At 38.3% G+C, this 15,000-nt stretch overlaps 1 protein-coding gene across 2 annotated transcripts in view; it reads left to right on the top strand.

The window, feature by feature from the left end:
* Positions 1-5,871, top strand: part of LOC126198971 (juvenile hormone esterase-like) — a 214,940-nt gene extending 209,069 nt beyond the window's left edge. Inside the window, exon 10 of one of the 2 annotated variants that reach the window (XM_049935629.1) lies at positions 5,654-5,871. In XM_049935629.1, the coding sequence (XP_049791586.1) occupies positions 5,654-5,801 (148 nt within the window). In that variant the 3' untranslated portion in view covers positions 5,802-5,871. The remainder of the gene's footprint in view (positions 1-5,653) is intronic. The other variant, XM_049935631.1, reaches the window with a different exon arrangement.
* The last annotated feature ends 9,129 nt before the right edge of the window (positions 5,872-15,000 follow it).

Raw genomic sequence — 15,000 nt, 5'->3', positions numbered from 1 at the left:
TGATATTTGGCAGATCCACCCCACTACCCCCCCCCCCCCCCCCACACACACACACACTGCATGAGCCTGGCAACAAAGCAACAAAATTATCTGTATTACCTTAGCCAAGAAAATAATTAAACCCAGAAATCTGAATAATGTTCATCCATAATCCATCCAGCGTCTCCTATTTATCAAGTTGTCAATATCTGATCGTTTCTGATCTTAATCTATCATCAGTGACGAACACTACATCGCAAGGAGGGGCTCTGAAATTTAGGGGCACTTAACAGCTAATCTGTAACTGCAGTGTGCGGAACTCTGCCAACATTACTGTGAGTCTCTCTCCAAACTCCTCGCGCCCTGGCAGGCAGGCTGGTGTACCCGTAGGTACAGTCGTCGCCCGAGTGAGAGATTGTTGACAGTAGATTGAGATATTCGCGCAACGGTACAAAACTGGCTAAAGCTGCGCCTGACATGAGTATCACATGCCCCTAAGAAAAACGTATGTTCGGTCACTCTTCTTTTAGGGACCATAAATTGTTTAACCATAAGATATAAAGATAAATTAGTGCAGTCGGAAGAGAAATCAATTGACATCAGATGGGATACGGACGCCTGAAATGCGGACGAAAATGAAGATAAATGTTGTTGTTGTTGTGGTCTTTATTCCTGAGACTGGTTTGATGCAGCTCTCCATGCTAATCTATCCTGTGCAAGCTCTTTCATCTCCCAGTACCTACTGCAACCTACATCCTTCTGAATCTGCTTAGTGTATTCATCTCTTGGCCTCCCTCTACGATTTTTACCCTCCACGCTGCCCTCCAATGCTAAATTTGTGATCCCTGGATGCCTCAGAACATGTCCTACCAACCGATCCCTTCTTCTAGTCAAGTTGTGCCACAAACTTCTCTTCTCCCCAATCCTATTCAATACCTCCTCATTAGTTACGTGATCTACCCATCTAATCTTCAACATTCTTCTGTAGCACCACATTTCGAAAGCTTCTACTCTCTTCTTGTCCCAACTATTTATTGTCCATGTTTCACTTCCATACATGGCTACACTCCATACAAATACTTTCAGAAACGACTTCCTGACACTTAAATCTATACTCGATGTTAACAAATTTCTCTTCTTCAGATGACTGGGTGTTTTGTGATGTCCTTAGGTTAGTTAGGTTTAAGTAGTTCTAAGTTCTAGCGGACTGATGACCATAGATGTTAAGTCCCATAGTGCTCAGAGCCATTTGAACCATTTTTCTTCTTCAGAAACGCTTTCCTTGCCATTGCCAGTCTACATTTTATATCCTCTCTACTTCGACCATCATCAGTTATTTTGCTCCCCAAATAGCAAAACTCCTTTACTACTTTAAGTGTCTCATTTCCTAATCTAATTCCCTTAGCATCACCCGACTTAATTAGACTACATTCCATTATCCTCGTTTTGCTTTTGTTGATGTTCATCTTATACCCTCCTTTCATGACACTGTCCATTCCGTTCAACTGCTCTTCCAAGTCCTTTGCTGTCTCTGACAGAATTACAATGTCATCGGCGAATCTCGAAGTTTTTATTTCTTCTCCTTGGATTTTAATACCCACTCCAAATTTTTCTTTTGATTCCTTTACTGCTTGCTCAATATACAGATTGAATAACATCGGGGAGAGGCTACAACCCTGTCTCACTCCCTTCCCAACCACTGCTTCCCTTTCATGGCCCTCGACTCTTATAACTGCCATCTGATTTCTGTACAAATTGTAAATAGCCTTTCGCTCCCTGTATTTTACCCCTGCCACCTTCAGAATTTGAAAGAGAGTATTCCAGTCAACATTCTCAAAAGCTTTCTCTATGTCTACAAATGCTAGAAACGTAGGTTTGCCTTTCCTTAATCATTCTTCTAAGGTAAGTCGTAAGGTCAGTATTTTCATCTTCATCTACATCCTCTTCCACTTCCATAATATTGTCCTCAAGTACATTGCCCTTGTATAGACCCTCTATATACTCCTTCCACCTTTCTGCTTTCCCCTCTTTGCTTAGAACTGGGTTTCCATCTGAGCTCTTGATATTCATGCAAGTGGCTCTCTTTTCTCCAAAGGTCTCTTTAATTTTCCTGTAGGCTGTATCTATCTTACCCCTAGTGAGATAAGCCTCTACATCCTTACATTTGTCCTAGAGCCATGCCCGCTTAGCCATTTTGCACTTCCTCTCGATCTTATTTTTGAGGCGTTTGTATTCCTTTTTCCCTGCTTCATTTACTGCATTTTTATATTTTCTCCTTTCATCAATTAAATTCAATATTTCTTCTGTTACCCAAGGATTTCTACTAGCCCTGGTCTTTTTACCTACTTGATCCTCTGCTGCCTTCACTACTTCATCCCCCAGAGTTACCCATTCGTCTTCTACTGTATTTCTTTCCCCCATTCCTGTCAATTGTTCCCTTATGCTGTCCCTGAAACTCTGTACAACCTCTGGTTTACTCAGTTTATCCAGGTCCCATCTCCTTAATTTCCCACCTTTTTGCAATTTCTTCAGTTTTAATCTGGAGTTCATAACCAACAGATTGTGGTCAGAGTCCACATCTGCCCCTGGAAATGACCTACAATTTAAAACCTGGTTCCTAAATCTCTGTCTTACCATTATATAATCTATCTGATACCTTTTAGTATCTCCAGGATTCTTCCATGTATACAACATGAAGATAAAATGAAGATAAAATAAAACCTAAATTAGGACATACAGTTTATTACTGTCACACAGAGAAAAGAGGAAATTAAGGTCTAGGTATGATTCCAAAACTGAAAATTAAAAATTATTCATAATGAAGGACTTTCAGCCAAGATAGCAATACTTGTTTGAAAAGTAAACAAAAGAGATGCCCCATGTAAATTATTCAAGTGTTTCCACGAAGATGTTTACATTCTCACTAGGAAATGGAAGCCAAGATGGGAAATTCCATTATGAGTTGAAAATTGAAACTTAATAAGAAAGTACGACATATATTAAATAGCGACTATTTTGTTGAAAACTTTACATATATTACAGCCGACAGAGGTCATACGTTCGTAAAATTTGCAAAGAAGAGCATATTTGTCGTTATCATTTCTTCGACAATGAAACCTGTAGAAACTGACCAAGATCGGGACAAAATGGAATTGAAATGAAATTATATTTTATCAAACAATAAAGTAATTGTGCAGAATGTGACAATCCTAAACCATTTTACAGTTGTAAGTGATCTGAAACTCAATAGCTCCAGAAGAAAAATAAATACGAAATCTAGTATGAATCAGCCGTATCAGCTACCAACTCAGAAATGAATATTAAGAAGATTTGTTTAAAGATCAAAAGGTATTGCAGATTAAAGAAAATGCAGATTTTACAGGTGCAGATGAATGTGCACATTATTTTAACAAAGCTGCTTATGCAGACACAAAAAGATGTTACAGATACGTAGAAAGCCCAAGTACAAAAAATTCAAGTGTAACACGGCAGCAATGAAAGAGACGAGAATTTCAAGGAAAAATTTAGAAAATCAGAAACTACTGTTGGCTACACATCACACTTCTTGAGTTAAGGTAGCAGATGGAGCTGTAGCTACGAACAGAGTATTAGTATTAGTTTTCCAATACTTCTTTAAACATATGTAGTTTAAGAGACGAATCTAAAACATAGACAACAACTGATACAACTTTGAGTTGATGTTTTAGCTTCCAGCTAAAATGAGGAAAGTGGAGCAATGTAAGAGGAACGGATTAAATTACTTACGGGCTATCTGGAGAAGAATAAATTTCTTGCAAATTACATTAGTGCTGCATTTTTTAAGACTTATCAGACATCTGTCCATACCCTACACTGCCTTGAGAAATAAGAAATTTAACCAACCTATATTAGTATGTTGAAGAACATGTGCATCTGTTATTAACTGCAACTGATCGGTGGAGGATTTCGAGGAGGGAGCGCTTTAATCAGCTGCCCTTAAACCAAATGTACTTTGGAGGTTTGTGGACGATACTTTCATAGTGTGGCCTCATAGAGAAGATAAATTGATGGAGTTTCTTCGCTACAACAGCTCCATTTATAATAACATTCGGTTCACCCTGAAAGTAGGGAAGGATGGTTGTTTCGTCTTTCTTGGATGTCTTGGTTAGACGAAAGAATGAAGGCTATCTGCGGCATTCAGACTACTGTAAGTCGACTCATACTGATTGGAATTTGCAAGCGGTAAGTTATCACCAGTCGCAAACTGTAAGCATGTTTAAAACAACCATACACAGAGTTCATTCTGTCTCAGATTTAGATAGTTTGACTAAAAAGCTCACCCAACTAATGACAGTGTTTAGAAAAAAAGTGGGTATTCCACCCAACAGATTAACAGGAGACTCTCAGTTAAAATCAATAATCAGGAAGTGGATAAAGAGGAGAACACGCCAGCAAAATCTTTGGCTTTTCTTCCTTTTGTGGTCCATATTTCGTTTAAAATATCAAGAACCCTCTGCAAATTTCAAGTGAAAGTGATTTTCCGTCCACCATCTAAGATCTCAGATCTTTTGGTTGTTGTTGTGGAAGGCGGGAATTTACAAAATATCTTGTCAGTGTGGTATAGCTTACATAGGACAGACCACACGCTCTGTGAAAGACTGCTAAACTAAACATGAACGTTGCATTCACCTCTTGCAAGTCCGCTATTGCCGAACACTGTTTCCACTGGGCATTCAATGACGTACGATAGAACTATGATTCTGACCACAGCAACAACTTTTGGGACTCCATTATTAAAGAATCCTTGGAAATACGTCTGGTGGAAAATCTGATGAAACGTGATAGCGGTTACCAGTTGGACAGTGCTTCGTACCCCATCATATCCACGATTTGTTCCAATCGAAAACGACAGAGTGCGCCAATGGCCGCGGCGAGCGGTAACACAAAGGACAGCTGAGTCACGTAGTTCCACCAGCGAGGGCACTGCCGTCGGGTAGAGTGATCTGTCTTGCCAATTTTGACTTTTGCGCATAATACTCGCAACGGTCTACAAAAAGGCGGAACAGAGCAAGTCTTCGTCAGTCTTCGATGGCTCACCTGAAGATGACTGGCAGGTGCCCAGTAGAAATATCGTGCAATGAATTAAACGACGGCCGGCTGCAAGTCCGAAATTTGTTTGAACAGTGATCATGCTCTTTCGATGCGTTTCGACGGACTTCGCCAGTTCCAGCAGGATAATGAGACACCAACCACGTCCAGAATTGCTACAGAGTGGCTCCAGCAACACTCTTCTCAATTTAAACACTTCCGCTGCCCACCAAACTGTGATGCCTTGCAATGTGCTGCTCATAAGAGATCTCCACCGCTCGTACTCCTACGGATTTATGGACAGCACTCCAGGGTTCATGGCGTCAGTTCCCTCCAGTACTACTTCATACATTAGTCGAGTCCATGCCACGTCGTGTTGCGGCACTTCTGCGTACTCGCGGTGGCCCACACGATATTAGGCAGGTGTACCAGTTTCTTTCTCTCTTCAATATATTTTCCTGTATGTAAAAAGTGTATTTTCAATTCCCACACACATAAAAGTAAATTGCATATATTGAAGTTATTATAAAGCAACGTTCCATTAACTGTTGGGTATACTTCCTGTAGGTACACAGGCTAGATCACAGACCGGTCTTTCGTTTTCCAGGGATCCAGCGCCGTCTGGAAGTCCAGTGGTGTGGGAGAAGTTGACGGAGAATGCTTCCAACTATCTGGATATGGAATTGGAATTTGTGACACGTCAAGACTTGCTTAAGGAACGAATGGATTTCTGGAGGGATATACTATCTTCCTGATGATTTGTATGTTGTAATACTCTTTGTCATACAGTACACAGTGCTAAATAAACTTTCATCTGCTTAATTTATAGAACAGTATATCCTTACAATATCAGCCTTAATTCCATTTAAGGTTCTTACTTACAGTTTATCTTTTAAAATATTGCACACTACTACACTCAATGAAGATCACAAACATCTCTGATTTTTTATTTAGTTACCTTTGTTACGTCTGCAGTCGACCATACAAAAATCACATAGCTATTTAAGCAATTTTACTATAATAAATGTTTATAGAAATCAATATTTCCCTTATAAAAATGTAAAGTTACACAGTTAACTGCAAACTGGGTCTGCTCCAACGCTTTACAACATGTTATACCTCCTACTTAGAGAATCACTGTTTGATATATGATTAGAGAAGATACGAAGAACTCAAATGGACAGGGAAACTCGAATTTTCGTATGCAATGATGGTCTGCAGCTGTAGAGCCACCTTTCTGAAACAAAAAGAAGTGGATGAATAGAAATTTAATGCAGTGTAAGATGGGAGAGGAGGAAACTTATGAGGCTACGTTACAAACTTGGTGGCCATTTGGAAGACCGCCATCTTCCAACAACTCGCAATTTTTGAATGGAATGAGGGACTTGTGATACATCGAATAGACAGAGAATTGCAAGAGAAAAACAACTAAATTTTTCGTTTGAGCGTAGTGTCACTCATTCTAGAATTACTTAACATTTTGTACAGAACTAAGCAACAACTGGTTATAACACAAGAAGGCGTGCCCCATGTCTTACACAGGACATTGTCAAGTTGTTGTTATCCACTGCACCCATTCCTCATGAACCTTAACCAACACATGTACTGAAATGTGAGCTCAAGCATAGAGTGAACTCAAGCATCCCTGGCGTGTATAAAGTAGATCCATACCTAGATATCAGAGTTGAAGAAATTAATTTAGAATTATTTTGTAAACTTGTGGCTTGTCAACAGTGCTCACTCTTTCAGACATCCATGCATGTAAAGTCACATTTACAATGAATTTAGAAACATGCTTCAGTTTACAACACTGTTTGCAGCCTTTCCTGCAACATGTTGCTACGTTATCGTTTTTCCCATCCCCATCCACACTAGCGACAAACATTTCTACACATGAATTCACAACATCTACAACATTTAACCAACAGCAAACTTTCACACTGTGTATTCACGTCAAGAGCTATGCTGTGACAATTGAAGAGGGAGAACTAATGATATGTGACCCTGTATTAATAATACTCAACGAAATAAGCAGAGCCGGCCGTCGTGGCCGAGCAGTTTCTCGCGTCCGTCGGCCGTCGTAATTTACTTTATTATTTACTACAGAAATTGATTGGTAGTGGTGACTGTTGCCGACTTACGTGGTGGGCCTTAATCAAAATGATATTTCATTCAATTTTGATTTACAGTATATTAATTTCCTCAGCTAGTCAGTTCACTTTAAAGCAAAAAATCTTTATCTATTAATTACAATTGCGGCCCACATACGCATGAGAGTATTTTTTCCTTACCTCCATTAACCATTGCATTGTAGCTGGAGTCCTAGCTCTGGCTCTCGGCTGTTGCACTGAAAATAAGAATCTTAAAGCTTCGTATTTTCTGCAACGTCAGGTGGCTGTACAGAAAAAAGTATATTATGTTAATAGTGGGCGAGTTTTTCACTTCCGCTACATAATGGTGTCGTTGGCTGCATCAGCCGCTGCGATTGTTGCACTGTAAATTAGTCGAATGCATGTTAATTCAAGGAAGGTGGACATGAAATCGGGATCACCTCTTACAAATCAATATATTACCTACTTAATTAGTACAAATGTTCTTACATTTGCCAGCAGTCGCAAGATGTCTGTCTACACACAACCAAGACAAGAGAAGAAGTGAAGACGACTAAAAAAATTAACAAAAGAACGTATCTTGCAGTCTCTTTAGATCATTTTGTTATATTTCTTTGCCTTCGAAACTTACACAGAGAAATTATTATAATATGGATACATGAGAAAAATGTATGTTCGCCTGAGCAGCTAGCGTCCACTTATTATTCAATTTTTAAATGTCTCTTCTTTATAAATAATGTTTTTAAGTCTTTTCTTGGTATTTCACTGGGGATGGTATAAGTTCTAGACGCTTCAGTCCGAAACTGCGCTGCTGCTACAGTCACAGGTTCAAATCCTGCCTCGGGCATGGATGTGTGTGATGTCCTTAGGTTAGTTATATTTAAGTAGTTCTAAATCTAGGGGATTGATGACCTCAGATGTTAAGTCCCATAGTGCTCAGAGCCATTTGAATCATTTTTTAAATAAGCAGACAAACAACACAACTTATTTGTCATTGGTGGATAAAAACATATGGTACTACAGAAGATGTGGCAGGAATTACATGCTGTGTGAGTGGAATTTTGAAGACAGTTCTGGTTTTCGTAACTTCACTAGGATGTTACATCCGGTTTCTTTTTTTTTTTTTTTTTTTTTTTTTTTGACAGCACGAGGTTCCTATCAAAGCCGTACACATTTATTCCACATTTCAAATCCAGCCATGTCACAAATCAATAGTTACTATAGTTTGTGAAGCTTTGGTTGAAGGATTCAAGGACTATGTAAATATAATTCTTTTATGTTACTAGCATTGTAACATCCATTTATTTGACCATACATTTATTTTTATTTTCATATTGTAATTAACCCAAATTATTACTTTCAATAAAGAATATTTCTTCAGCCTCAGTTCACTCACACGTCTAGTGAATGTGACAGGCGAATCTGCAGTCTATGATTCCACTGCCATATCAACATTTAACACTACTGCCTCCTAGATACATTCTTTTCTGTCACATATAAAACGTCATTTTATTTGCCGCCATCCTTTCGTGGGGCGGCATCTCACATTCTTGCTGATGACAAATTTTTCCAAGGTCTGAAAAAGAATCCTGCTGTCGTTGTTCTTGCTGTGATATTGAGAAATCAACGACTTAACCCTCCAAAGCCCATGTGGCTTCCTGGCGGACCCAAACACACTTTTTTCCCTGCCCAATCCCCATCTTACCTTTCACTGCTCTCTCCTCAGTAGTGCTTGAGAGGCTGACAAGGCAACATCGGTCCTATAGGTCAGTAACCCTTATTTTTTCGATTGTTTTGCTAAAAACGTAGTTGGTGTCTGAGCGGAGCCCATGTGGGCGTGTGTGTAGAAAAATTTGGCACATGCAAAAATAATTTTTCCTCTTCGATTTTCAATTATTTGAGCTACTTAAGGATTATTTTCACTCTCTGCGTCATTGATCAAATTGAGAATGACAAGCAAGTGTTTTTTTGTCCATACTGGTATTTTGGAAACGTATTATTTTTCCAATCTGAATGGAACGTTTTGCTCATTCAGATTTTTCTTTGTTGAGAAGATGTCAAATCGTTGGATAGGTCCTTGGTTCGTCGGTGAGGAGCAAATCATAGCAGACTGGGAGTGAAAGGAGAGAGAAAAATCACTTCAAGAAGATAATATTGAAGAAATAGACTGTGAAGTGGAGGGCGAAATTTTGCTAAAGTATGATACAGTGTCTGATGAGTTCTTCATTGCTGCTGAAGAAACTTAGATCCCTTGCAAGAGCCAGATTTAGACGACTGTGAACATTGAGACTTAGTTTTGCGGAAGGATGGAGAGACAATTTGGACAACTTTGAGAAATTCAGCAACGAAAACTCCCTTACTCACCTTCCTAACGCAAAAGGGGTCGCCAGATTAGCCAAAACTGCTCTCTTCTTCTTTTAATTATTCGTGAGTGAAGATATTATTAAGAAAATTATACTTCACGTTAAGGAAGTAAACGATAAACAGAAACTTTGCTCCCAAAGTTAGAAAGATACACTGGGCTCACTGATGACATAAAGCTGAAAGAACTTACTTGATTTACCTTTCTTTGTGGTACTGCTAATATCTCTGATGTGAGTCTTAATAGTCTTTCTTCTCAAAAATTTGGTCTTCCATTTTCATATGTGTAGTGTCCAAAAACTGATTCAAATGCCTTCTTCCACATTTGAGATTTGGTTCTAAACAAAGACATAATGTGAAAAGAAGAAATGAAAAATTAGCTGCCATTCGCAAAGTATAGGACATTTTCAGTGCAAACTGTGGGACATATTATACCACTTCCAAATACGTGGATACTGATGAAACTCTTCTTAGATTCAGTCAGAAGCGTCCCTTCAAAATGCATATCCTTAAAAAACGATAATATGAATTTAAGGTTGTCACTTTGCAACTCTCACACGTTTTATTTTTGTGGTGGGATACCCTACACAGGTAAAAATACCATTCAGATGGATGGCTCCCTTCTTTTGGAAACATGCTACGTTCATCACTTGTGTGAAAACATAAAAAATACCATCACACTGTAACAGCCGAAAACTGTTTTGCATTGTACAAATTGGCTGAGGAGCTTATTAAACATAAACTCTCTTTTGTTGGCACCATGCAGAAAAACAAGAGAAATATCTCCTGAATGCTCATTGTGAAAGAATTAGATCCTGCTACATCCATATTTGATAACCAGCCTGTCATAATGCTCATCCTCTTCTCTGAAAAAAAAAATAACAAGAACGTCATACACGATTCAGGAACCATAACTCTGGGTACTTCGGAACCTGATGTCATTGAATTCTATAATCTGGCAAAAGGTTGAGTTGATTGTTTCAACAGAATATGTCACTCTTACACAACCAAGAGGTATGCTTGTCATTGGCCCTCGCAATATTTTTATGGCTTATTTGACATAATGGAAGCAACCAGCTGTGTTTTATTCACCTTCATTGGAAGTAAATTGTCTGGACAAGATTTTTGAAAAATCTTGCCTACTGCTTGGGAGATACTCATATAAAGCATAGGCAGGCTGATGTAAGGATTAGGGAAACCCCATGTCTCAAAACAGGAGTGGTTGTTGGAACTAAAGAAGATACAATGGCCCAGTATCTGGTCTGTCCCCTCAAGAAAATTAGAAGGCACATGAAATAGAAGAAATCATACAAAACATCCAATTTCCATAGAACATGAAAAATTGAGTTGGTCATGTCTGATGTGTGATGGAAATGATGATTATGATGATGATGATGTTTCAGATTATTGGGCGCTCAACTGCGTGGTTATCAGCGCCTGTACAAATTCCTAACCTTTACTCAGTCCAATCTCGCCACTTTCATCAATGATGATGAAACGATGAGTACAACACAAACACACAGTCATCTCGAGGTAGGTGAAAATCCCTGACCCCACCGGCAATCAAACCAGGGAACCCATGCTCGGGAAGCGAGTGTACGATCGCGAGACCATGAGCTGCTGACTGATGCAAATGATTCACAAGTGAATGCAGAGACGAGAAATTCTGTGATGGGAGTTTGCAGTATTTATTCGTTCCTATTTTTTTTTCAAGTATACACTTCTACATTGGCAGCGCGGTATAATCTGTAGTATTATGAATATTGAATAAGTTTGCAACTGCTAAGACCGCTAAAATAATTTATTCACATAAATTACTAGTTTTGGCAGTTATTTGTTACCATTTTCAGATCTGCAAAAGGTGAGACTGAAAACGCTAGGATACAGCAGCTAACATAATAGCACACACATTTATATCCAAGATTTGCAACACATGGAATAACAATATATGCATGTTTACATTTTCACATAGACTTCTCCTCCAGCACAGCAAGTGGTGCTACACAATGTATGTCCATGATGGTATTGTGAGCTGTACTGGAAGTTGGCACGTTAGTTTTAAAATAACAGCTGTGCACACACATTTTATTGCATCGATTACAAGTGGTATCATTCATCACCAATTTACAACTGACAGATCCCAGTGTAAACATTCTTAGTGGCACATAAGTAGATCAGGTGGTGCAGAGGTAGTGCGAATCAATATTATCATCTCACATTAGATTAAGGCATGGATCTCCTACACCATCAATTCCATATAATTACATGTGCCTAAATTATTATCATAATGCACAAGCTAAGTCAGTATTCTACATTTTCCATTAACTCTATAAAATCATGTGCAACATTTATAAAACATAATTTATACATAAACTTTTTTGTGTCATGTCAGAAATTATTCAAAAAAATTATAAAAAATTCTTAATAATTCCTTACTAAATTTTCTTTTATATGAAATCACAATCATTGTGATAACCTAAAGCCACTTAAAAGCTCTCTAAGTACAGCTAATGTTGTAAACATTTTTTAAATTATGATATTTTGGACACTGATGATATGCTGTTAGATGATGGCATTTTTGACATTAGTCGCCTAAGGTGAATATCTTATCAACATATTTGTTCTTGCACAGGTACATGTAAGAGTGAGCTGCTAATGCTAGACCATGGGCTCAGGTTAGGAGCGATTGCAATCCCACATGGTCTAATAACTATACATTGGTTGTATTAAACATTGTAAGACTGTTCACCTAGATAACAGGTGATCAGATTGCACACAGGTGTCAGGTGACAAGATCTCACTTAGATTTCAAGCGATGTGATGTCATGGATAAGGTCATGTAAACATTGTAATTGACAACAAAAGCGCAAACACAAAATAGCTCCCTTGTTGGTAGATATACTTTGAATGTATTCTTGATGAAATATCATATCTGTATCTGTAGATATTGAGCTATTCCTGGATGTATTAAAATTAACCTATGCATTATAACTTTAACTGTAGGTTGTCACATTGATTGTGGTTTTGTATACCTGTGTACATTGTTGTTATTTTAAAATTTGACATGCCGACTTCTAGTATAGCTAATGATACCAACATGGACATGTATAGTATAGTACCATTCACTGTACTAAAAGAGAAGGCTGTGTAATGATGTAAACCTAGATATTTTGTTACTCTGTGTGCGGCAAATCTTGGACATAATGATGTGTGTTAGTATGTTAGCTGCTGTATCCTAGAATTTTCAGTCCTACATTTTACAGATCTGAAGATGGAAACAGAGAGGCGCCGAAACTGGTAATCTACATGAATAAATGATTTTAGCGATCTTGGCAGGTGAAAATTTATTCATTACTCCTATTTTCAAAGTTTATGGACCATTCAAGTTTATACATTTTTCTAAATCTGATTTTGGTATAGTCAGTAATATAAGTTGTTTTTGCTTCATTTCTGAAAAGACAATTTGCAAAATACTTCCAGGTTCATTCAAAGTTTCTTCGAGTTTGCATATATTTTTAACTTCAATAAGCCTACAATACTTTGAGTTTGAATATTGTTCTAGATCTGATTTCGTAATGAATGTAATTGGTTGGTTATAATTCCTTTTTGAGGGCAATTTTCAAGAAATTTCTGTATTTCATGCCTCAAGTCTGAATTAACTATGAGAATATGTGAAGTTTGACAGGTATCTCGTTTGTACAAGAAATAAGCATGTTCTCATATTCAGTGTTCATTCAAGTTTATATCTCTTTCTGGTATCAATAAAATATGTACCTTTTTTTTCATTTTGGTATCCAACAATGTACACACTTCAGCACCATTTTTTTGCATTATTGATTTTCTTCAATGATGAAACACTGTTTTCCATGTATCTACAGACCTACAAGCAGCACTTTTGCTTCCTGGAGCTTAAAATTTTGAGATTATATTCGTAAGTACCCCTGAATTCATTCTATGATGTTTTGAGACCCAGCCAATGCGATTACGCCAAAAATATATGTAAGGTCCAGGCAGACCCCACGTGAGAGATGGTGTTCCAGGTACCCATGTGGGTGATGAAGGGTTCGGCATTTAGTGGTATTGGGCCACGAATGGTGTTCCCTTGACCTGTACCAACACAGCCAAGGAACACTGATTTTGTGTTGACAACATGTTGCTACTAACTGTAGTCTAGTACTAGCTGTGAACAATGTTGAAGAACATGTTTTGAACTCAGTGTCAATGTGTCTTAGGATAAAGTGATTCTTTGAGGATCTTTGGTTAGCAACAGAGTAAATAGGATTGCAATAGTTCATTGATTAATTTTTTGGGGAACAAAAGCAGGAAAAATGTATTAGCACACACACACAAGTTGAGCGTGTTAGATAAATAAAGAAAGACCAAGACGCTGCACAAGCAGAACTAGTGGTACAGTAAATGTGGACACTGGCTCATTTGGGAAGAGAGTAGCCCCCCCCCCTCATCGAGAATTGCAGGCAGCTCACCTGCACATGAGTATGGATGTCGAGCAAATAACGAACTCTGCAGCAAAACACACACTGGATTGGAAGGAAGAATTAAAAAGAAAAGACAACCTGTCACCATTCAACATCAGCAACAAATAACAAAGGAGGTAACGAGTGTGACAACACTAAATGCAGGTATCTTTGAATCTTTCAATTTAAATGAAGGATCAAGTTCCCTTCCTTGCAGTGGGACTTTGAGGTTGGCACTGAATAGTCTTTCATTTGGCACACAACTTACACAAGAAAATGGTAGTGTACCAAAGGAAACTCCTTCACAAACAAATTTACAGCTAATATATGGTCAAAACAAAGGTAATAGATATCACAGTGATGAAGTAGGTCCATTTTATGTATTTATTGAGGGACTTAATTGGGATGTAGGTAAATACCGCCCTGTGGCCTTGATAAAGATACTATTTACCTCTGACTCTGAGTGCAAGCCAAAAATCCCAAATCTAACGGTTGTGGGGAAAAACAGAATTTGTACTAATTTCTCAACGAAGGAGGCTGCAAACAGATTTGTGGAGGACAACCTGCTACATCATAAACAGATGGCAGCATACATGCCAAACCACAGAACACATTGGCAGGGAGTTATTAGGAATTGAGATCTCGAATTAACAGAGTTAGAGCTGAAGGACACTATTCAATCTACAATTACAGTCAACCATGTACGCAGAATGATGACCAGAATCAGTAATTTAGAAATGACGAACGACATACCCCAGTTCCTACCGAAATATGTGACAATATATGACATGTAGTGTGATGTTATATTGTACATACCACTCAAGAAGCAATGTTTTAGACGCCTTCAATGTGGCCATCTTAGTAACCACTGCAGTCACAGAGTCGATGTAATCAATGTCGAGGGAGCCATGAGACGGCTCAGTGCACAAGTGAAAATATGTGCTGTGTTCATTGTAAAGGGGACCATGCATCAAGAGATAAGCCTTGCCCTGCATATCTCAAACAAA

This window comes from Schistocerca nitens, chromosome 8, assembly GCF_023898315.1.
Source record: "Schistocerca nitens isolate TAMUIC-IGC-003100 chromosome 8, iqSchNite1.1, whole genome shotgun sequence".
Taxonomy (NCBI): domain Eukaryota; kingdom Metazoa; phylum Arthropoda; class Insecta; order Orthoptera; family Acrididae; genus Schistocerca; species Schistocerca nitens.
Note: the sequence above shows the minus strand (reverse complement) of the source record. Positions and strands in the feature narration are given on the sequence as shown.